At 44.2% G+C, this 25,226-nt stretch overlaps 3 protein-coding genes across 4 annotated transcripts; all 3 read right to left on the reverse strand.

Moving 5' to 3' along the window:
• Nucleotides 1-198: 198 nt before the first annotated feature.
• LOC144719864 (NF-kappa-B inhibitor epsilon-like) lies at nucleotides 199-5,504 on the reverse strand. 2 transcript variants are annotated; one of them, XM_078596132.1, is made up of 6 exons: nucleotides 4,597-5,503; nucleotides 4,219-4,324; nucleotides 3,229-3,469; nucleotides 2,934-3,022; nucleotides 2,266-2,511; nucleotides 199-1,719 (listed from the first exon to the last, which is right to left on the reverse strand). In XM_078596132.1, the coding sequence occupies exons 1-6, from the start codon at nucleotides 5,109-5,111 to the stop codon at nucleotides 1,657-1,659; spliced, it is 1,260 nt and encodes a 419-aa protein (XP_078452258.1). In that variant the 5' UTR covers nucleotides 5,112-5,503; the 3' UTR covers nucleotides 199-1,656. The 2 variants fall into 2 exon arrangements, with proteins under 2 accessions (XP_078452258.1, XP_078452257.1); XM_078596131.1 differs by lacking the exon at nucleotides 199-1,719 and having other exon boundaries at nucleotides 1,727-2,511; nucleotides 4,597-5,504.
• Nucleotides 5,505-16,542: 11,038 nt separating this feature from the next.
• Nucleotides 16,543-18,562, reverse strand: LOC144719865 (enhancer of split m3 protein-like). The gene is made up of 3 exons (XM_078596133.1): nucleotides 18,400-18,562; nucleotides 18,170-18,265; nucleotides 16,543-17,524 (listed from the first exon to the last, which is right to left on the reverse strand). The coding sequence occupies exons 1-3, from the start codon at nucleotides 18,448-18,450 to the stop codon at nucleotides 17,252-17,254; spliced, it is 420 nt and encodes a 139-aa protein (XP_078452259.1). The 5' UTR covers nucleotides 18,451-18,562; the 3' UTR covers nucleotides 16,543-17,251.
• A 4,215-nt stretch (nucleotides 18,563-22,777) lies between these two features.
• Nucleotides 22,778-24,701, reverse strand: LOC144719866 (protein hairy-like). The gene is made up of 3 exons (XM_078596134.1): nucleotides 24,379-24,701; nucleotides 24,117-24,212; nucleotides 22,778-23,827 (listed from the first exon to the last, which is right to left on the reverse strand). Exons 1-3 carry the CDS (start codon nucleotides 24,427-24,429, stop codon nucleotides 23,570-23,572), a joined length of 405 nt encoding a protein of 134 aa, XP_078452260.1. The 5' UTR covers nucleotides 24,430-24,701; the 3' UTR covers nucleotides 22,778-23,569.
• Between the last annotated feature and the right edge of the window lie 525 nt (nucleotides 24,702-25,226).

Raw genomic sequence — 25,226 nt, forward strand, 5'->3', positions numbered from 1 at the left:
TCGCAGCCTATGCTAATGTTTTGTGCATGTTCCCATCCAAGCAGTATAGGCACATTGTATGCGGTTTTCGTGATATTTTCATCTTTAATTAATCCAACTGCAATGATTTAAGCATCTGGTAATACTGTATAGCAACTTATTGTACATCTTAAACATCAAGTTTGTAGTGTGTTTTAAATAAAAAACCGGTGCACGCAATTTCAAAAGAATGTTTATTAACAGTTTGGTATTGTGAGCCATGCTATTGCACACGTACAGCCCTTTTGTTAATCTACGACTCGATACGCAAACTGTCCACTTCGTGTCCATTGTCAAGGAGCATAAACCATCGCAACTTTTGGCTGTCCATCGAACAGACGGTCACTTCATCGAGCTTTCAAAAGCACTTCTGCAGCCGTCTGGATTGCTCTTCCTTCCGATATTAAGAAGCCACGAGGCTATGCACTTTTAAATCTATATTGAAAACTAATTTCTTTAGAACTGCGTTGTGTTTAGTTTGTTGTCCTTCCCCCACACCTCCGATTAGTACGGTTGGCTATGTATAGTGCGAACGAAGTTTAACTCACATATATACATTGTACTCTATTACATTTAAAACATGCTAAAATTAATGGAGCAAAACAAACTACTGAATAAAAACCTAATTCGTTGTCTTTACGGACAAGCGAAACACTGAAAAATGTAAGCTTAAAAGTAAATATTACACAAAAAGGTAGACAATTCATTTTCCATTACCTTCGAAAAAATGCTGATCCAATTGTTTGTGAAAAATGGTCAATAAGTAAATGCAACGTTTGTGTACTAAAATTGGAATAATATAGTCATAAATACAACAATGTACTATGTTTAATTAATCACTTATATGTACCTGTACAGACTAGAGGTATAACTATGTACTTGTAATCATACCAATTTCATTGAAGCATGCGGTGTGAATCATAGCAATGTAAATCTGTACACATAAAAACAAAGTATTGTGTAATGCAATACATCCCAAATTGCGATATTTTCAATGCATGAGATCTAGTTTAAACATAACCAAATTATAGTATTACTTCTAACCTATATTTTATAAACAAATAAGTATCTAAATGACCATTAAACATGCATTAAGTTATAAGCTATGATTGAAATGGTAAAATCAGCCTTAGATAAAGTTATATCACTCGTACGTTTCAAACCGACAAGTGTGCATTTGTGCAAAGTACTGGACCTAGAGCGAGCTATTCACATGCATGCTCCAGTAAAAAATGAACCGAGTTTTAGGGTGGATTTGTTGATCTCTTGAAAATTCTGCAAAATTAAGCAGTACTGTACATGACGTGTAAATATCCAACCATCACATCTACCTGGACCAATCAACTGCCCCACCCAGTGAAATATGTGCATGGTGCAACAAATTTGACTTTCTCATGTAGAAATATACAATATTCCTCATCTCACAAACATGCACTTACTTGTAAAAGGTCAGAAAATCATATATCCCAGTTTAAACCATTTTGCCATGTATTTGTCCAGCAATCTATTTATGCATGGTGTAACTGTCATTCTCATATCCAACATTTTTACATATCTGCCGATACCTCCATCCAACGAGTTTAGATGTGATGTTGTACTTCAGAGACGTTTGGCATGTAAGTAACAAAACACGATTAATTAAAAAGTGTTCTTCACCAGGTGGCCTTCAATTGTCAAGTCATCATAAGCAAACAGGGACATCTGCAAAGAGATTTATAATTAACAACATGCATTTTAAAGACTAGAAAAGTTACAATTTGTTTATGTAAATATTTACATCGCTTTAAATATCACTGTATTAACCTGAACTTAAACAATGTACATAATATAAACTGTACCTAATTACATGGTTAAGCAAGCATGTACTTGAATATCGTTACCCCATGACTGCCGTGTCATGTTCACCTATACACATTAGAATGGCAAAAATGGGGGTAAAAATCACCCCAACGACTGACGCGGTTTACATCACCAATGTTATCTGTGGCCAGGAAGTGAACTTGGGCAGCATAATTTATGGTATTGTGCACAAACCACTTCCCCCAATCATATTAATATTTATACTTAGTTAAAACAGGCTTAAATGTAAATTAACTAGTCATTTTAGAAAATACACACGCATTCATGGCAACCATTTACAAGATATTTACCGAAACTTCCCATGACTCATTATTTCCTACTGTAGTATAGTTTGCATAATTCCACAACTTGCAACCCAAAAACTTGTTGATAAAGCACATTACGCACCCCATGATCATCGGCGAGGTCGAGTGGCGAATCGTACTCCAGGTTGGGTAGGGTGGCGTCTGCTCCCAGACGCATTAGCAATTTTGCCAAATCGGCCAACCTCCTCCCAACAGCCTGGTGCAGGGGAGTGCATCCGTTGTACATGATGGCATTGACCTGAGCTCCGAGCTCGACAAGACGTGACACCATCAGGCCGTCATCCTGTTCCACGGCCATATGCAGTGCTGTCCGGCCACTCTTGGGATCCTGCAGTTGAGAGTATGCATGAGATAAACTTTTGAAAACATCACATTAAACTAGTTACCTGTTAATTATACTGCCCTCACTCCCCCCTCCCTCCAAATTTCCCCTACCCAAATTATCCAGGTTGCGTAAACGCCGTTTGCAAAAAAGGAAATAAAATACGCCAAGTCATCCATACCTTTGCCGAACATCCTTGTTCTATTTTTACCTGTTCCTCACTTGTGACTCAGTGAGAGCTTACTTCTAGAAGCAATACAATGATGCCATATTCTACATATTAGGTCTTTTTATACCTAATTTGCAAATGTATTATCCTTGTTTTTACTTTATCCGAGACATTCCTCCTCTCAGATAAATTGCGAGTTCACTGTATGGTGTCATAGATTTCATTATAAAATAATTACGTGACAAATGCCAAGCCTTACCTTTGCTTCAATGTTAGCTCCTTTTCTGACGAGGTAATCCACTAATTTTACATTGGAGTTCAGGACTGCCAGATGTAAGCATGTGGATCCTACAAAAAGCAAGCATCACAAAATTTGTTAAGACCATGACATTATTTATTTACTGCACTTAAGGGACTTGATGTCTCTGAAATGTGGAAACCAACACTAATAAATAACTAAACAAAATTGCATCAGTTCCCAGGTTGTAATGTATTTTTCATACATGTACAAAGCCTACAGAAATATCATGTTTTTGTTTGGCCTTAATTCTTACCTTTGTAGTTCAGTATCTCCATGCTTGATGGGACAATTATAGGACTTGTCGTATTGATGGGTATCTCATCGGGAGAGAGTTGATCAGTCAGTGCCCAAACGGCTTCTAGGCTCTGATGTGCACAAGCCAAGTGCAGTGGGGTGTTTCCACGCAGGTCCTGAAGACACATGTTGGCTCCAGCAAGCACCAGCGACCGTGCCAATCGCCACTCGTCTGTTACTACAGCCAGGTGCAGTGGTGTCTGAAAGAGAAGCAGAAATAAATGGATTTGAGTTCAACCGGATCTCCGGTCTCATGTTTTGCATTGGCCACCATCAAGTAACGACGGGTTGTCACAGGGCGGTGGCGCTATGCTGTGAGCAGCAGTGCATTATAATACAATGGTATACTCTACTTATCTGTTCCCAGGTATCTGTTGAAGTATTATTAAATAAACTCCAAGATCCCGCAATGGCAATGCCCCCATCCAGTCCTGGATTCACAAAAGGGTTGCACATGTACACTTATATCATGCAATTAATTTACCCAGGAAACTCTGAGTATCGTGACAGCTATTGCAGGTTCGAAATTTAGATGTTTGACCAGTGATTGAGTTTTTCATGCGAGAGAAAACTAAGAGTACCGGACAGTAACACGGGAAAAAACCCACGAATCGATTCGTTCAGCACCGCCACCTCCTGGCCAAATCGCGCAACACGAGTTTTGTAAACAACAAAAGAACGCGTATAATATTTGGTCCAACACCATGTGAGACTCGGCTCTAAGAAAATCTGTCTCGGGTGTGGACCAATCAATTTCAAGGACAGTGCATACATTATCAGAGTTGTGTTTTTCGTTTGCATTCCGACCGCAGGTATTGTGGTCAATGCAAACATGACTCCTTGTAAAAAAAGGTGTCAGTTTTGTTGCCAGATAAAAGGGTAAAAAAACCAATTACCAACGCGTATAATGTACACACGAGTAATTTGGGGTATTTTACAAATACACTACCTGCATCAAATAGTTTTGCTGATCGATGAGACATCTGTTCACGTCCTTGTAGAGTACGTGCAGTGCGATATCCGGCGCTCCGTGGATTATAGCTTGATGCAAAAACCTGAGAGTGCGTACAAAATTACGAAATGCTGTTAATGGACATTGACAAACAACACAAGTCCCGTAAAAATGGTAAAACCGCGTTCCTATATTTCGGAATTCACACATCCCACCGCAGCCTTACAAATACGACCACACATCTTATTTAAGATTTAGGATTCCTATATGTTGAATGTATGCACCTTCCTGCCAAAGTAAATTCCTTGTCTGTGCGAACTTTCATGGCGAATGAAACCCTTTCTGATTCTGATCTCTCACTGCGTGTGGCCTTACGTGTCTCCATCCTCGTCCGCTTCCGCAGCAATGACGGCTGCCCAGCGGTCGTTCTCATGTGCGGTGCAGCCGAATCCGCAGACCCCCGACTCAATGTCCGTGCTGTCGTCAGGGATTCTCTCCACCTCACGCAGATCCACGTCTCTGCCAGAGACAGCTGCCCTCCTCAGCTCCGTCTCGAGGTCTGCTTCGCACATGGAACTGATGGCCGAGTCTGTGCTCAAGAATGTACCGCCACAAGAGTCCATGCTGGTGGCGAGGTACGAGCCGGGGTACGTGCCAGGCTGGGTGCCAGGCTGGGTGCCCGTTTCGTTTCCACGGCGGCAGTCGTCATCATGGGTGCCCAGCTGAGCGTAGGCCTGCGTGCCGTCGACCCCGAGGCGCGACACGCCGGCCCTGATGCTCTCCACGTCCGCCTCGCACAAGGAGCCGATGCCGGAGTCGCACGCCTCGTCCACCGCAGGGGCCGACTTTGAGGCCTGGCGGCCCTGGGCATCTCCACGAGAGACGCTCATCTTGGCTGGCCACTCCTTGTCCTTGTTTCTCCTCTCCACCGTAGCCCGTGGCCTCCCCCCTCGCTTCTCCTGCCACCCACCCCCTGTGTCCTCCTCCCCTGTGTCGCCTTCTCGCCTTCACCTCCGACTCCAAGTCGAGCCCGAGGCCTCAACGACGACGATGGCGACAGCGGCGGCCGCGAACATCGCCCGGGCACATCGCCTGGACACTCGCCTGTGCTGCCGATAGAGCGACGAGGAAGCCGAGGGTGAAGATAACCGACGAGTCGTAACGAAGGTAACGATGGTAGCGATAGTATATAGAAAAAAAGAGATGAGGGTAACCGGGCTAAACGGCGTCGCAATATCAAAGCGCCTCGCCCGCCTGGGTTTTCCCGAGCGCTATAAATAGCGCAGCCAATAGCAGCGCGCCTTGCTGGCCCCACGTGATCTTTAGATCAGCGTCGCCGTCTCCTATTGGTCAACAGCTCCGCGTGGGGAATTCCCAGGGATGAGGGGAGGGGGCAAGGGGGAGTGGGCCTGAGGGGGTTTGAGGGGAGGGGGACTGAGGGGAGGGGGACTGAGGGGAGGGGGACTGAGGGGAGGGGGCCTGAGGGGGATTGAGGGGAGGGGGACTGAGGGGGATTGAGGGGGACTGAGGGGAGGGGTCTGAGGGGGACTGAGGGAAGGGGGACTGAGGGGAGGGGGTCTGAGGGGAGGGGGACTGAGGGAAGGGGGATTGAGGGGAGGGGGACTGAGGGGGATTGAGGGGAGGGGGACTGAGGGGGATTGAGGGGGACTGAGGGAAGGGGGACTGAGGGGAGGGGGTCTGAGGGGAGGGGGACTGAGGGAAGGGGGATTGAGGGGAGGGGGACTGAGGAGGGATTGAGGGGAGGGGGGCTGAGGGGGGCTGAGGGGAGGGGGACTGAGGGGAGGGGGATTGAGGGGAGGGGGTCTGAGGGAAGGGGGACTGAGGGGAGGGGGACTGAGGGGGATTGAGGGGAGGGGGACTGAGGGGGATTGAGGGGGACTGAGGGGAGGGGTCTGAGGGGGACTGAGGGAAGGGGGACTGAGGGGAGGGGGTCTGAGGGGAGGGGGACTGAGGGAAGGGGGATTGAGGGGAGGGGGACTGAGGGGGATTGAGGGGAGGGGGACTGAGGGGGATTGAGGGGGACTGAGGGAATGGGGACTGAGGGGAGGGGGTCTGAGGGGAGGGGGACTGAGGGAAGGGGGATTGAGGGGAGGGGGACTGAGGGGGGATTGAGGGGAGGGGGGCTGAGGGGGGCTGAGGGGAGGGGGACTGAGGGGAGGGGGATTGAGGGGAGGGGGTCTGAGGGAAGGGGGACTGAGGGGAGGGGGACTGAGGGGGATTGAGGGGAGGGGGACTGAGGGGGATTGAGGGGAGGGGGACTGAGGGGGACTGAGGGGAGGGGGACTGAGGGGAGGGGGTCTGAGGGAAGGGGGACTGAGGGGAGGGGGACTGAGGGGGTTTGAGGGGAGGGGGACTCAGGGGGATTGAGGGGAGGGGGACTGAGGGGGACTGAGGGGGACTGAGGGGAGGGGGACTGAGGGGGACTGAGGGGAGGGGGACTGAGGGGGACTGAGGGGAGGGGGACTGAGGGGGACTGAGGGGAGGGGGACTGAGGGGGATTGAGGGGAAGGGGACTGAGGGGGATTGAGGGGAGGGGGACTGAGGGGGACTGAGGGGAGGGGGACTGAGGGGGACTGAGGGGAGGGGGACTGAGGGGGTTTGAGGGGAGGGGGACTGAGGGGGATTGAGGGGAGGGGGACTGAGGGGGACTGAGGGGAGGGGGACTGAGGGAAGGGGGATTGAGGGGAGGGGGACTGAGGGGGGATTGAGGGGAGGGGGTCTGAGGGGGGCTGAGGGGAGCGGGGCTGAGGGGAGGGGGATTGAGGGGAGGGGGTCTGAGGGGAGGGGGACTGAGGGGGATTGAGGGGAGGGGGACTGAGGGGGATTGAGGGGAGGGGGACTGAGGGGGACTTAGGGGAGGGGGACTGAGGGGAGGGGGTCTGAGGGAAGGGGGACTGAGGGGGGATTGAGGGGAGGGGGACTGAGGGGGACTGAGGGGAGGGGGACTGAGGGAAGGGGGATTGAGGGGAGGGGGACTGAGGGGGGATTGAGGGGAGGGGGTCTGAGGGGGGCTGAGGGGAGGGGGACTGAGGGGAGGGGGATTGAGGGGAGGGGGTCTGAGGGGAGGGGGACTGAGGGGGATTGAGGGGAGGGGGACTGAGGGGGATTGAGGGGAGGGGGACTGAGGGGGACTTAGGGGAGGGGGACTGAGGGGAGGGGGTCTGAGGGAAGGGGGACTGAGGGGAGGGGGACTGAGGGGGTTTGAGGGGAGGGGGACTCAGGGGGATTGAGGGGAGGGGGACTGAGGGGGACTGAGGGGAGGGGGACTGAGGGGGACTGAGGGGAGGGGGGCTGAGGGGGATTGAGGGGAAGGGGACTGAGGGGGTTTGAGGGGAGGGGGACTGAGGGGGATTGAGGGGAGGGGGACTGAGGGGGACTGAGGGGAGGGGGACTGAGGGGAGGGGGTCTGAGGGAAGGGGGACTGAGGGGAGGGGGACTGAGGGGGTTTGAGGGGAGGGGGACTCAGGGGGATTGAGGGGAGGGGGACTGAGGGGGACTGAGGGGAGGGGGACTGAGGGGGACTGAGGGGAGGGGGACTGAGGGGGATTGAGGGGAAGGGGACTGAGGGGAGGGGGTCTGAGGGAAGGGGGACTGAGGGGAGGGGGACTGAGGGGGTTTGAGGGGAGGGGGACTCAGGGGGATTGAGGGGAGGGGGACTGAGGGGGACTGAGGGGAGGGGGACTGAGGGGGACTGAGGGGAGGGGGACTGAGGGGGTTTGAGGGGAAGGGGACTGAGGGGGTTTGAGGGGAGGGGGACTGAGGGGGACTGAGGGGAGGGGGACTGAGGGGGACTGAGGGGAGGGGGACTGAGGGGGTTTGAGGGGAGGGGGACTGAGGGGGACTGAGGGGAGGGGGACTGAGGGGGACTGAGGGGAGGGGGACTGAGGGGGACTGAGGGGAGGGGGACTGAGGGGGTTTGAGGGGAGGGGGACTGAGGGGGACTGAGGGGAGGGGGGCTAAAGGGGGAGGGGGACTGAGGGGAGGGGCCCCTCCTTCGTGTCGTGAATAATTTAAGTTAACATAATCTTCCTTCCCAGGTGGACTTCTCCACAAATCTGGCTGTCGCCTGATGAAGCTGGTTGTAATAACTGGCGAAACGTCGTACTTGGATTGTAAATGTTGTGGCTTGGCTCTCCAACACACCGGTGTTGCTGTACTAGTGACGAATTGGCCACGTTCTGTTTGCGTGACAAACCTCACTAATTGGCTGTGTCGGGTGGTGGTGGGTTTAACGACACATTTATATATTTACGCGATCTAAACATCTATTATGAACCTTCCTGTGTCTGTCTATGCATGTTAAACAATACTGCAATGGGTTTTTTGGGGGGATGTGCGTTGCTAGCATTACAGATTGTAACGTTACAACCATTTGGTTTTACAGATTTAGGAGCTCTTCCAGGCATTATTTATGTGCGAGTTTACTTGTCAGTCAATACTTGGTAAATGTCTCTGGACATGGTTTAAGGTATTAACGTCCCTTGGCAAATTGTCGAGTCACATTTAGACTACTCTTGGTCTTTGTAGCGACATCTAACGACTCTTTGAGGTTGGTTCGGGGACGGTAGGTTTCAAGGAGTTGGCAACAATGGGAGGGAAAATTCGTAATAATGAGAGGCGTGGCGATTATTTAAATCGGATGAGGGTAGGTGAAGTTGCATGAAGAAACCAACAAAACGCAAATCATAAGAGTCAGACACGGAGATACATAGCAACAGAATATATTTTCAAAAATGTGTATTGGAGACGTGCATATGCATAAGCACAAACGTATAAACCATATCTTTTCAGATGACAGAGTCAACCATGATTATTAACTATAGGAAATTATGGAATAAATGGATGTTTATGTTGGAACGCGTCTAATCACCTGCCTCTAACCTGTGGGTTTTTGACAGAATTCAGACTGACCAGATACGTCCATCCGATCTCTGGGAACATTTTGATCTCCCGAAACACCGAGACCAGATCGACCCTCCACGGACTAGTCTCAAATCCCAGAAACCAATCTGGGATCGCATGAGATAATAAGATGAAACAGGGTCAACTGGCGGACGCTGTCGAATTCTGCAGAGGTTCCTAATAAAAGCCTCATCGAGGGCTCCACCACTGCTCCGCACGACTTTGATCTGCCAAGATAAGTGTGGTGGCTTCATCAATCGCTTGAGAACAGCGACCGGTCACTGTTGCACACACCTCTTACACAACTGGAAACCCACAGATGACTCAGTTCAGTGTGACCGCGGCCACCCAAACCAAACGATCAACCATATCACGAAAAGCTGCATTCTATGCCCGCTCTCCGGCAGACTGGACGGTATTACTTTTACTCCCGAAGCTATCACATGGCTCAGAAACGTCAACCTAGACGTTTAATTTACAGATACTTTACATGCGCACGAAGAAGTTGCTCTGTGAACAGGAAATGGTTGCTTTTATGCTGGTATTATTGAATGCAACACTGCCCTTGGCTGTTTCAACACATCTTTGCGATGTAATGCAACACGGTGATATAACAAAGTGATCCTACCTAACTCGATCTGTCGCAACACACGTGACTTGTTGAATGCAATGCCCATGTATTAAGTTGCACATTTAAGCGCTGTTTGGCCGTGGATAATGCTGCAGTTAATGTCTTATTAGTTCGTCACTGTAACTCAACACACGTTTGAAGCCATGCAGAAAGTGGAGATGGTGTGTTTTCTGTACTACTCAATCTCTCTAATACCCTCCCACATTAATCGCTCTGCCAGAAAAGGGAAAGTTGAGATTTTTTTGAAGAATTGTTAATAATAAAACCAGTTATTTATGCAGTGTATTGTGAGGAATCTGGATTTTGCTCTAAAATTTCCAATACAGTCCTTCAGTTGTAATGTATCCACATGACTTAAACACTGGTGTGATAATGGATAACATTTGCTTTTGGCCTTGTGGAAAGGGTCTTCTATTCCCATTCTCCACTCATGAAGATCGATGCATCCCTGGTGGCTGTTTAAAGAGTCTACTTGTAAAGCAAAGCTTACTTGAAAGAGCTAAGTCTATCACACATGCCCTCTTTTATTGTGGACACATGCCCTGCGCCTTTTACACCAGTGTACATTATTTAGAATGTAGACAGAAATCACAGTCTGCTTTACCGCCATTTGCCAAATTTTTGAACGATTTCCCTGAGGTTACAATGAATATAAATTAAGGTTTCATTCTTACAGGTACAGTACACTATATACGGATACAATATACTTTAAATCATACGGAATACATTTTGTTTGTGGAAATCTTACTGTGAGTCTTTAATGGTGGGTACGTATTTTGTAAAATATATATTTCACAACTTGAGCATATTCAACCCACCATCGCAATTTAAATGTAAACCACTTGAGTTTATGTCCAATCCTTGTATCCCAGATGTGCTGACGTGTATTTTATTTTATTCATGTTACTATATTTCATATTTATAGAGCCTAATGGGACATATTAAGAGTTAGGATGACACGCTGGGGTAGCAGTGTGCTGTGCTCCGTTTGAAATGTCTTTTTGAAATGTCTTTTTGTGATGTGTGAGAAACAATTAATTTTATATCTTCGAATGTTTGAAATAAATGAATCTCGGTTTTAGGAACGTTATTGCCATGTGATTACTTTCTGAACCATTCACAGCACTGTGTGGTAATCATGATGTGTATCCTGTTAATATTGAGATGCTTTTATGACTAATAAAACCCCAGGGATCTACATAAGTTATATTTTTTTATTTGAATGCTTTTCATTGCGTTACATTAAATAATAATACATTATATACAGTATATTGTAAGCAATATTTACATTTGATTTAGGTGTTGTGTAGTTACTCTTTCCAAATTATGGTCTAGCAGTTCACAATTATAATTCAAGGCACATCAATGAATTGTAAATATAAACGCAAAACTATTTTTTACAATTACGGATAAAATATCACATGTTCAACTGGGAGTCATTTTCCACGTGTATAGTTTACACAGTGTTGACACTAAGTGTGCGTTCATTAGCAAGAAGCAAGCTCTTTCTCTGGTGCTTTTATAGCCGAGGCAAGAGATTACATCTTCAGGGCTTTTGTGCATCAGATTTTCCCACCACTGAGCCACCAATCGGGCTGGTGGGAACGGCATGGCTCTGCATAGCTCTCATTGTACTCCCAGAGGAACATCTGCCGTTACTGGCTGCAGCAGTGATGCACGCGTGTGCCCAGAGAGAGAGAGACGCCACAAAAGATGCGGAGCTTTAACCTCATGTGCCTTACGTTCAGCCCATGGGATACTCACCCAAGCCACCAGAACAATTGATGGACACTCAAAGTTGAAAATACAAATTTAGCATTCTTGATGCAATCGATCGCCTGCAACGGGACTGCATACATTTGATTGACAAACATTGCATTGTAACTAAGCCATACCAACATGTAGTAATTTCATAATGTGTTAGTTTTATGTCTGTCATGATTACATGAACCACGGGTTTTCTTAATGTGTTGAAGCCTTTATCTGCTTAGAAAGAAAAACATTGGTCTTGCAATTTTTTAAAATTTATATTGCCAGTGCTTCTTTTTTTCTTTCGGTGGAAAGTATAGCACTTTATTTCAATCATAACGGAAAACTATAGTATATGGGGGCATTTTTTTTATCAACATGCTATGTTAGTGATGGCAGAAACAAGTAAATAATAATTTTATGGAATTCAAAAATGGCAATCGTGTGCATACTATTGCCGTGAACATGAAATCCATTAATAAAAAAAGAAGTGCAGGCGAAATATAATATCCCTCGCTATCATTCTTTCAGATACTTGCAAATTAGATACGCCATAATGGAAGACCCAGATAAGAACCTAGGCGGATCACTCCACCCAATCATAGACTTGTGAGAAGTGCCGAAGGCCAAATATAGACTGTCAGAGGTCTACCGCCTGTTAGGCGGTGAATGAGCCTGCACCAGACCAGTACCCAAGAATTTCTCGAACAGGTGTTTGTCATCCCATCACAGAAGTGGATATAAATCTGGCAAGCCCCACGATCTGGACCAAGATTGCTGCCACTGAGGCTTATTCAGTTAATATGTATGCACGGCACCTATATGAATAATGAAAGAAGAAGGAAATTCATGGAGGTCCCCCAGATGTCCCTCGGGTATGGTTCAGTTTCCCCCCCTCGAATACAGTTTTTTTCGGGTTAGATCGCGTAAATATGTGTCGTTAAACCCGCCACCACCCGACACAGCCAATTAGTAAGGTTTGTCATGTAAACAGAATATGCCAATTCGTACGATTTCATCCCGCAGAATTTGAACTCTTCCCCTCCCCTCCACCAATGTCGATCAGTGTATTTTATCGGGCTCGCGTTTTGTCGCAATAAGAACATGAAAACAAGAAATTAATCAGCAAAATTCAGATTCTGATCACGAACATAATGTGTTCATGGAATTTTCCATTACGCAACAGAATATTTTGCGTTTAAAATGATTTGTGTAGAGGGAGTGGTGGAGCAGTGGTTTTCTCTCTGCGGTATGAGCTCGGCGACCTGAGTTTGATTACCTTCCATGGTTAACATCAGTGGCGAGTTATTTCCAGAAAGGGTAAACCTATTGTTATATTTCATCGCTAAATAGCAAACCAGTTCTGGCCCTTCTTCACTAATCCACACTGACCCACAATATTGGTGTTGTATTGATTTTTACCAGATAACCTTTTTAACACGTAGGCTTTCGCGACCAATATTATTATTATTTATGTAGTGCTTTATTTAAAAGGTTTTAAATTACAGGACCACAACCCCTAGATCTGCCTCTGCACTGAGCAATGGGGTGAAGTATGGTCAAACAACCAAAATTATCGATATGGTGTGGGGACTGGCGAGGCCTTTGTGTAACAGTGGATTTACAAAAGGCTGTAAAAAAATATTCTGTTTATAATGCACAAAATACATATAAAGTAAACAGAAATAATAAATTATAAACTATATATATGTATCGATTTAAAGCTTTCGTGACTGCAGGGATTCATCTTCTTGGTTCTTTCGGTAAAGTCATGTAGAAGGGAGATAATAAAATAATAAAAAATAAAACATAATAAAATAATACAATTCTCAGTGAAATTCTCAGTGAGAATTGTATTATTTTATAATGTTTTATTTGTATTATCTCCCTTCTACGTGACTTTACCGAAAGAACCAAGAAGATATATATATGTACCTTCACATAATTTACAAACCTTCCTGTGCAGTTAACACTTTGCCACAATTTATATTAGTTGTCTGTTTTAAAATTCCCCGTGCAGGTGTTTGATTGTAAACTTCCAAAAAGGTGTTGACTGAGTGTGCTTAACCCCAAACTCCCTCTTATAATCACGTGCATATTCTGGAGGGAAGCTGGCTGGAGACACATAGATGTGCTGAATTTGACACCTTTGCTAATGAAAGCAGTTCTAGTAAAACATACACATTCATTCGACATCTGTGTTTTTGGCGCCTGTGTTGGGATTTCATTCCAGGTGGCCCCCCCTGGGTTTTTTTTTTACCGACACACTTTTAAGGTGTGATTGCAAATGGGGCTTGCTGTCTTTTGTCCCCTGGGACCATCTGCCAGCCGCGTGGCAGCGTGTGCTCGCAGGCGTGTCCTGGCGCCCCCGGGTTCATGTGAACAGCCCTCCCACGGCACACGCCGCTTTCAGAGTGCTGGGAATTCCACGCCCACCACTTGGAAAATCTTACATCCCCCGCTGAGCAACGTAAAGCCCGTGTCGCCTTTGTTATTTCAAACGACCATTCATCCCATGCCAACGCGGAATTTCAGTAATTTATATGTTTATATATTTTTTTGCTAAATCCTGACATGCATGGTATGCCATTGGTGAAACAATAGTATCGTAATTGCAGTGTGGTTAATTTGCTATGCGTAACTTTAGATATCCTTGGAATTATGTTGAAAGGCAGAAAAAGGAACGCGTGGATTAGCGCGCATACGCAAGTTAAAAGACGTAATTATAATTGTTAAGAAACATAAGTGGGCTTGGGCAGACACGTCATTAAAAGGAATGATGACCAAAAATAATTGAGTGACAAGAGAGGGATGGAACGGGTCTGAGAAGAGATGCACGGGGAGACAGAGTGATGATGTCAGCTCGTGTGCATGTGACCCGTGGATTGCTGTATCCCAGAATTGTAAGAGATGGAGATGGCTTATGGAGACCTTCATCCAGCAAGGGATCGATAATGGCTGATGGTAATTGACTTTAAAAGACGTTACAATTGATCAAGTTGGTCTTGATAATTTGATGAAGGCTAGAAATCCAAAATTATTAAATGGATGTCACCATTCTAAATAATAAGATAGCTTACATTGCAATGGACAGTGCAATGGAGAGGGGGCAAAATAAATACAAGAGAACAAGTTATCTGAAACTATGAAAAGAATGATGGAGAAGCATAGTATAAAACAAATGGAATATGAGCAACTCTGTCAAAACAATAGTAAAATAATGAAATACATTAGAGAACACAACATAGTTGAATGTCATAACACTCAATGGGTACATAAATGCAGCAAAAAGTACACGTGTTTGGTAAATTGCAGATAAAAGCCCTTTAAGGGAGATGGAACCATATTACAGTATTTCCTGAATGAAAGAAAATTGAGGGACATGACCTTTAATACACAAGAAAGTATGTATATCTATGAAATTTATTTAAGGTAGATTTGTATCAAAATAATGACAATTAGACCAGAGCGAGAGCCGAGTGCGGTGCTTTTGGAAATGTTTTACTTGATAATGAAATGGTACATACCAATGTTCCTAAACAAGAGAGTGCTCAATCAGTATTACCTGCCATGATATATAAATATAAAATTTTAGACTCTGACAAAGAATATGGAACAAAATCTGGAAAAGTACACAAAGATGCATGAAAGAGATGCATCCTGGGAATTACACAGATACAGAAAAAAAACACATTGGTGAAATAACAAATGCAAATATCAGGCATCTTGGTGAATGTTAAGAATGTAAGTGGGCTTGAGCAATACACAATGGATGAGACTGGTGAGTGAAATGACAACCAAAGAAGGTACACGCCCAAGAGGTCGATAACCATGAAGATGGAACAATGAGATCATCTCATACACAGGAGTCAAATAAACTGATATTGCAGGACTGTGAGAGATGGAGACCACAATCTTGAAAATTAGTGAGACATATTTGGGGATGGGTTCACTTACTCTTTAATCAGAACTTCTCAAGTATAAATATAATCGCGTTTTAATTTTAATTTGTGTCATACATGCAAATTGCTTGTCTCAAAATGCTGCAGAATTTGTAACTAGCACAGTTTTTCGAACAGAGGCGTGGGAAACCACACACAAGCGCAAATACAGTCAGAACTGGCGCGAACAACTGCCCAAGATTTGTGGTCCTATGTTGGAATGTTTGGCTAACTCTATTAATGCTTATTTATACATGTGGGAGGAATCAAAGAGCACTCGGAGAAAATATGTAATATATGTCTTTATACATGACATGGTTGAATATATTTTGTTAACCAACACTTTTAAATGTCATGTTCATTTTATATGCTGTTCAATGTGGTTAAGTGAAATGTTTTGTCTTTCCAAATACAACTGACTAACAAGCTAAAATACGTTCTATTATGTAAAACAATAATCCCTTTTTAACTCACATTGACTACTGTGCCAGTTTTTTGTTGTTGCTTTGTTTATTTTTTATTAACTTCTCTTTATTTCAGACAAAACTCAATGGTGCGGTATTGTGAGCTGAGAATGCAGTTGGGTGCAGGTTCCCGATTGGTTCAATGGGGGGTGCTCTCTGAAAGCTGTAACACCGGTCCTGGGCTCCCCCATTCACCAACCGCACTGATCAGTGTAGTGAAGTATGGTCGAGCAATTCCCATGACCAACAGAAATACGTTTAGAAAATCTAATTATTTTATAACTGGTTGAAGGGACGATAATGTTCATGTTGCATCCTACATTATCAATTGTTTATGTGGGATTAAACTTGGTTATCAATCAAATACAATTGTGAATTGTAGTGATTAAAACATGACAGAATACGTTTTCCAGCCATTTTATAAATTAAACAATCCCTCAGCTCTTTAGTGATTGGCACTTTTGTATTAGACTACTCCAGGCAGTTACACTTTAAGAAAAAAAATGAAAAATTACAAAACATCACCACAGATGTGACGAAATTAAACTGTGTTGTGCATAACAATAAAACTAGGAGGTAATCGCGTTGAATTATGCATAACCATGAGAACAAGTCATTTGTAAATCAAATTTTAATGCAAAATATACACAGGTAATACTGTACAGTTTTCAATGCTACATTCACGAAACGCAAACAAATGACCTGGGGAACAGCATTCTCCGCGTTCCTCACGGCGCTCATGCAGGGAGCACCTGACAGGCGCAGTGTGAAATGCCACAAACAGCCGTTACAATTGCATTTCCACGGGAAAAAAAATAATCAATTCTCTGAAATAAATGGGTCACTTGCAGGATAATGAAATTGCCCTCCCATCAATTATGCATAATACAACCATACCAAGCATTAAAACTTTATCGTGTTAAAACAGTGCAATTTTTGGAGAAACACATTTGAACATGAAGGAGTTTATGTGGTGTACTGTATTACATTATGTAAAATCCGGACACTTTCTATTCATAGAAGAAAAGTGTCAATTTTTTACATCAGACAATTTTGCTCAGTTTTAAGTGACCAGTTAATCACTCTAAAATATTATTGCAGAGTACTTTGCATTTTTTTTATATAACATGAAACAACGATCAAACACATAAAGCGGAAATTTTTAAACACCATTATTAATGGAAACAAAATAATCTTCACAGAAGTTTACAATTTTCATAACGGTCACAAAAATGTCCAACATTAGTCCTTCGCTTTACAGTACAGCAATTCTTGTTCCAGCAGCAGATGTGAAAGAAAGTCGGTTTGGAAAAAAAAAATCTTCACCAAGGTCGCCACAGTTTCTGATGTTTCCTTGCAGCAAACCTCAACTGATCTCTGAAATCTGCTTCTGCGCCGCTGTCCCAGCCCGAGCCGTGGGGCCCCGGCGAGAAGGACTGCCGCTCTCTTGTGGACGCCGCGTGGCCTCCAGCGCAGGCCCCCTTGACGTGGGCAGCGGGGTGCAGGGCGCCTGGCGTCTGCTGCTGCACCTTGCAGAGGTAGTTGATCGTCAGCTCCAGGATGTCTGCCTTCTCCAGTTTGGACGTTGATGCATGCTGCAAAAAAACATAAAAATGTTTAAACATTTTGAAACTTATATTTTTCTCAGAGATAATATGGTATCCAGCTGACTTTTCAGAGCACAAGATTTAAACTAAATGCATTTTAGGAGTAAAATCGCAATACAGTATATAAGTGTTCATATTACATTGACATGCTATGCCAAAAATGAGTTTTTAACTTTCAATTAAGGATTCAGCTGCCATGTTTATAGTGGATGTTATATAAACTAATTGCCAGAGGTGGGACAAAGTCATTGTTATGCAAGTCCAAGTCGAGTCGCAAGTCATCAAATTCATGACTCGAGTCTGACTCGAGTCCAAGTCACATGACTCGAGTCCACATCTCATAGGTGGGACAAAGTCATTGTTATGCAAGTCCAAGTCGAGTCGCAAGTCATCAAATTCATGACTCGAGTCTGACTCGAGTCCAAGTCACATGACTCGAGTCCACACCTCTGCTAATTGCTCATTTAATGTTTTGCTGCATGCTGAAAATAGAAACAAACAAAAAACAGGTGGCGATAATTGTTTTGAGCTGTGTTATCCTGTGCATAGGCTAGTCCATGCCAGACGAATACGTGTATGGCATTTTCACCACTGACTTAGTACTGTGCAAAATTTAAATCCATGGCTGCTCACCTCATGCTGGCTGCTGTCCAGAACGATGCTTTTCAGATGTTCCAGGAGGTTATTGATCCTGTCCCGTCTCTGCTTTTCCACGAGAGGTTTTCTGACCTGAAGAAAGAGAAGGAGAGGTTGAAGATACATTAAAATATTTGATGTATATACCTCGTTGGACCGCAAGCAGTTTACAAAAAATCAACACAAGATGCGAAAAGTAAAATAAGTAGGTCTAGAGCAGAACTTACTTTGCGGGACTGCTGGCAAAAAAAGGTCTCCACAGCTGCCGTTGGCGCCATTAAGCTCTATTGCAGTCGTTCTGCCTTGATTCTATATTCTGCCTTGTACCTTTTTGAATGAGAGGAAGCAATGTACCCTGAGCCAGTCCTGAGCTGCTTTTATACTAAAGGCTGTGAGATGCTATCTTGCAGGTCTTTTGTGCGTCAGATTTTCCCACCACCAAGCCACCAATCAGGCCAGTGGGAACGCTTGTGCTTGGCCATGGCTATCATTGTGTTCTCTCGGTGGAACATCTGCCGATGCTGGCTACAGCGGTTGCGCGCATGTGGCCAGAGTGGGCCCCCACAAAAGCCTCTTAATTGCCAAATCCTTCTGCGCCATGTGGCGGGCCCGTGGGAAAGTAGCTCCCTGAAACTTGTAGGGAAATCATTCACCTTGCTTAATTGTTTTCGAGTGGTTTATGTGGGATTTTTTTTTATAAGTATTGATAAAAACTGCTTTTAAAATGACAACTCATAATAGATTTTTTGAAATGAATAAATGCCAGAAAGGTTTCACCAGCTCATCGTTGAAAATATCTCATTTGTAAATCCTTCCCGAACATGGCCAGTTGTCAGACTGTAAATGTAGATGCCCCGGTATCAAACTCGTTCACCCTGCAGCCCACGTTCACTGCATTTTCCCCTTCTGAAAGTGCCGGTATGCATGTTTGGGGTTTTGAGAATTAGCAGCATGACACATTGTCGTATACAGCCACATATCGACCATTGAACATGACTCTCAATAACACATTATAATTGGTGATTGAGAGACAGAATGAAGAATGCATGGATTAGACAACAAATGCATGTTAGAAACATCCTTATTGACTTTTAGAAAAAGTGAGCTCGGCAGAGCACATTGTGAGCCCGTGGTAAAGACTCGTGATAGAATGGCAGCCAAAGCAGATTACATACCTCAGTGAGTATCCACCATGGAGGTAGAGTGATGAAATCAATTTGTGTGCAGGTGCTAGATGGATTGTTACATTACAGAACTGTGAGAGATGGTTACAGCTTGGGGAGGATTTTATCTCGCAACGGATTGATCATGCCCATTATGATGCCATATCACGGATAACTGCCAGGTACAACACTCGTATTCTGGTGGAACAAGCGGACTCTGCTCAGATACCACCCCGGATCCCTTCGAATGGCTTACACAATTAGAATACAATCGTGGCATGTTGTTGTTGTTTTTTTTCTTCAAACGCCATCGGAAAAAATATGGAGACAATGCCAGGTACATTCCTCACTGTGCTGTGTGTATGTTCTGCAGCCGTCTGGAACGCTCTTCAATTCGATATTAGGAAGCCACTGGGGCTATGCACTTTTAAATCTAGATTGAACATGCATTTATTTAGAACGGCTTTTTATGTTTAGTTGTCATTCCCCTGCACCTCTGATTAGCACGGTTGGCTACGTACGGTGCAAAAGAAGTTCAACATACATCCAAGCTGGTGACAATGTCAGGTACATGGCGGCTTTAACGGCACCTTTATATATTTACGCGATCCATTATGGATTCCGCACCGTGTTGTGTGGATGTTGTAACATGGGACTCCGAATGAAAGTTTTCCCAGCACGCTTGCTTGGAATGTAGCAGAATTCAACATTTGCACCCCTTTGTGTCTCCCTTGGCCATCTGCTGGCCTTGCGGCTCTACGTTCTCACGGCTGCGGTGCGGTGATTGCAGCAGGGAGGAGGAAATAAAAACATTCACGCCTCTGGGAACACCACGCCCACCCTCGGGTCGCAGGCAGCCTCGTTCTCTTGCAGAGCCGCATAATACCCCGTGTCATTGTTATTGTCGAATGGCCCGCTTACGCAATGCCCAGACAGTCACACTTGTTTATTACTTCGTAGCTTGGTGAATGGTGAAAACATGTTGCTTTTGTTTTTAAACCACAAACTGTGAGATGTTTTTTTCTCTTTAATTTGTATGCATGACCTCATATGTTTGCAAGAAGTTAGAATCAACCGTTTACATTTTCCTGAGCTTGTGTATGTGTTGATTTGACAAATTCGAAAGAAATTGGCAGAAAAACATCTTGTCTGAGTCAAATGGAAGTTGCAGCCTCTCAACAGAAGGGGCTTTCTGCCTTTCGGATGCTCGCTGACGTTCTGAGTGTCACTGGGTGTTCTTACCTAATGGAATTGCTAAACAGGGCCCCTGCCTTTCAGAATTCATCACGGAATAGGAGGAAAGGCTAGGTTGAATCCAGTTGGATGGGGAAGTACAGTTTGTGAAGCAATGCCGTAAGCAAGCAATTTGATGGATGCACCTTTATCGCTTTTAGTTTGTTAATCGCTTCCCGTCCAACCCAGCACAAATGTGGTGCTTCTACTGCTTATACCAAAATTGCATTAGGTGTTATTGTAATATTGTATAGTGACTTAAAGAGCTATTCTAGCTTGAGGGGGGGGGCATAATTGTCTCTTTAATTACGATGTGCAAATATACCATAACTTTTACAGCACGGTAATTATACTTCATTGTGTGCTATTGTGTGCAGGACGATGTATCACATTCATTTATGTGGGTTTTTAAATTGATTTAACATTATGGTATTTTGACATTGTGTAGAGTACGATAATGTGATTTGTATACCCGTTGGCGCTTATTTCACACGTTGTATGCGTCTGATTAACACATCCAAAGCTGCCTATCGCTCGTTTTCCAATTAGTCTCCATGCAAAATTACTGCACCTTTTTATACGAAACAAATTATCTTCATTCACGGCAATCCTAATGCATTTATTGAGAAACATAACTAATATATGAAGAAAGGCACTCATTTTAAGTGGAATGGTGGTACAGTGGCGCGGTGTTTTATTAACTTCCCCATGAACTCGGCGACCTGAATTCGATTCCCTGCCACAGTTGTCAGTGGCTAAGAGTGATATATGAACTGCACCTGGCCTCACCCTTCACTAACTCGCACTGACCAGCGTGGTGAAGCCTGATTAAACAACCCCCACGACCAACATAGTGTGGCAGAAGATTTTTTTCAGCAGTGGTTTGATAATGGGCTGTACATTTGTCGTTATTTTAAGAATGCAGGATACATATATTGTATTGCATTCTATATATTGCATATAAACCATGTTATTAAAATTATTAATAAACATCGCCTCTGGGAGAACGGTGGTGGCATAATGGATTGTGCGCTGTGCTACGAACCCAGTTGCCTGAGTTGTATTACTGGTGAGTGATATCTGAATCAACCGACACATTCCAGGATGTTTAAGTTTGGTAAAATAATTTATGTGACCAACACGACATGGGGAGCAGGCTTCATCCAGCAGCGGATCGACAAAGGGGCTGGACATGGTTTAAATGTATGTCAGCCTCACTTATTAGAGCAAAACAGTTATTTGGAAACCCAATGAATATCATTCCAGTCTGCAAGCAGCTTTCACTAAGTTTATCAGTTAAGACATGAATTTATTCAGGACCAAGATGAGTGCTCTTTAGAAGTGTCCACTCATTATAATGACAATCGTGACCTTTTTCAGTGGCGATGCACCTCTTTCAAAAAGGTCATCACCGTAAATGGGTGGCTGTAATAAACTGATTATGCAAAGGAAGATATTTTTCATTCTGTCATGTTATTAGATTTCCATTGGTCCCATTGAATGTGTGGCTGTCTGAAGACTAGAAAATCAGGCAACCATTTTGTATTATAATTTTTTACATTCTGCCGATGAGCCTCAGAGTCAAAACTGGCCCAGAATTTAATCTACTTATGCAAAATGCTGCTGGAAATGATTGATCTGTAAATCCAATTAGCTGCTGGTCTAAAATGTTACTTATGTTTACATAGTGGATATATGCCTGTTTATGAATTAATTAGTCATTTGGCCTTCATAGTTTAACTGGGAGATATTATTTAGGGTTATGTGTATTTTTGTGCATTTACGAATAGTGGGAAAAACTGCTTATGCCAGTCATCTCAGACCTTTTGCCAGCGAGCCTTAGACACTTTACATGGCCTGAAAGCACACCTGGCTTGGCACAGGCGCCATGGTGATGTCACTGAGTGGTGAATGCCAGCTGTTTTTGTTGTAGCAATAGCCACACAAAAAAGGCATCCTGTTCATCCCCTATGAATCATAACATTCTCTGCTTTTTCACCTACCCCTGCTGCTATGGCAACTGGTGGAACCAGAGCTATGGGGAAGTGGGGGGATATGTGGTTTATGTGCGATCATAGGGTGTTTTTTTTACCATACTTTGTCACATTAGGTCAATGCCCGTGAGTGTGTGTTTGTCTTCAACTTTTAAATGTGACTTTCCATTGTACCAGATAATAATACTATACGAATTGAGGCGTAAAACAATGCATTTTTTTCTTCATTGAAGCATTTATTGGAAAATAAAAATGGTTTTCCAACATCCACAGAATATTGTGTGTAACACAAAACCAAGATGAATGAGTTTTGCAGAAATTCCACTTTGTTCAACATTCATCGCTTGCACTCACAGAGTGCACACGTGCATCAATTCACAGGTGCTGTACATTGTACAACACACTCGCAATGTATATGACATTTCCATTGGAAATAACAGATATGAAATACTCATAGCTACAAAATTCTCATAGAAAATTTTACTTTGCAATTTCTTTGTTTACGTAAAAAGAAATTAGTAATAGCAGAACTCACTACCTTTGAATTGTTTGAACTTATGGGTGTGAAACGTGACATGTTTAGCAGCGGATTAATAATTAAATTATTAGTGTGACGTGTTTTACTTATAAAGTTAGGTAAACACGTCAGCGTAAGGCACAATAACTGTCAATTCGAGCAAATGAAACAACTCAAAAGCCACAACAGATGGCTACACAATTCTTCATAGAAGGAACGATGTTTGGTTACTCAAATCATTGTATCAATGAAACACCTATAAAATATAACATGTACATGTTTAGATCCACAGGACCGAACAAATGAAATCAAATGTGATTTTTAGCAATAACAGCTTGCAAAATGTTTGCATTAAAACAACGTAAATACTGCCAAAGCATCTGGCTACGAGAGTTCTTCGTGGAAGAAAGAGTGTGAGTTTGAACACCTCGCATCAGCGAGCCGCGCTCAATATTGAAGATGTCGCAAAGTTCCTGTCGCCGATTGCTAATCACCAAGGTCTCCACAGTTGCTCGCTCTTCTTCTTGGTGAATGTGAAGTCTTCTGCGCCGCTGTCCCAGCCCGAGCCGTGGGGCCCCGGCGAGAAGGACTGCCGCTCTCTTGTGGACGCCGCGTGGCCTCCAGCGCAGGCCCCCTTGACGTGGGCAGCGGGGTGCAGGGCGCCTGGCGTCTGCTGCTGCACCTTGCAGAGGTATTTGATCGTCAGCTCCAGGATGTCTGCCTTCTCCAGTTTGGACGTTGACGCATGCTGCAAAAATGGAATAATAAAAAATATCCGTTAAAATTTTGTTACATATTTTTCTTCTCGGAAATTAAGCTCAACATTTTCAGTGATAAACACTTTTAATGTAGAATTACAAAAATTACTTTTGCTATATTGTACAAAACGACTTTTAAAATTTCACTCGAGTTTTCAGTTGCCATGTTTATAATAGATGCAATTATATGTAATTGCAGTGTTTATATGATGTATATAAATCGGTTCCTCTTCTTGTGATCTTGTTTTTAAGCGGCACGCAAGTTTCAATGATGCTCACCTCATGCTGGCTGCTGTCCAGGATGATGCTCTTGAGATGTTCCAGGAGATTATTGATCCTGTCCCGTCTTTGCTTTTCCACAAGAGGTTTTCTCACCTGAGTGGAAATAAAAAATAACATAACATTTAATTACGTCATTTCAGAATACAATAAATAATCAATTTCCGGCTCAAAATATGGAAGTAAAATTATATTCGCTTGTTAAATAAAACATTTTTTGTAAAAAAAAACATTTAGTCTTTCACGACGAAATAATACTCACTTTGCGGGACAGTTGGTAAGACGAGCTCTCCAAAGTTGCAGTGGGTGCCATTTTTAGTTCTGACCGCCTCTTCTCTCACTCTTGTGCCTGCTTGTTGCCTTCACCCTGGATGCCAGGAAGCGATCTGCTCTCAGTGAGAACTCACGCTGCCTTTATACTCGAGGCAGCAAGACGCCCTCCACAGCCCCTTTTGTGCGTCAAATTTTCCCACCACCGATCCACCAATCAGGCTGGTGGGAACGGCGCGGGCTCGGCGGAGCTCTCATTGTTTCGCCCAGAGGAACATCTGCCGGTGCTGGCCGCAGTAGTCACACGTGTGTGCCCACAGAGCGCCGCCATAAAAGACCCGGGAGCTTTAACTCCTCCCGTGCTGTGTGGGAAACTCATGGGAAAGCCACTCCCCCCCCCCCACCAAGCCTCGAGGACAATTACTGGATTAGGCTCACCTCTGTGACCAGGCAGTGCGTTCATGCGAGGACACTTAGCACATGGAGAAAAGAATGCGGTCAGTTCATACGTCACCGCTGTTTACAGAGCCCGCACTTCAAAATTACATATTTCTGCAACCCCCCCACTCCGCTCCCAAGTTTACTTCATAATGTTCACAATTTAAAGTTTGTGCTGTCTTATGTTGATCTACTAAGAACTAACTAAGATCTTGTTTTATGGTCTCAGTTTGTTCCCTCTACACAGATGATATTAAGCTACTCTGTTCCAAATTTGCACGTTTCTGCTTTTTTCTGGATTATTTAATGTAGAGCTCATGTTGTTCACCTAAGATCCTGTTTTATGACGTAGTCCGATCACATGCTCCCTTTTCAGTTTGTATAAGCTACTGTCCTGTGTGA

Source organism: Lampetra planeri, chromosome 7, assembly GCF_965212315.1.
Source record: "Lampetra planeri chromosome 7, kcLamPlan1.2.h2, whole genome shotgun sequence".
Lineage (NCBI taxonomy): Eukaryota > Metazoa > Chordata > Hyperoartia > Petromyzontiformes > Petromyzontidae > Lampetra > Lampetra planeri.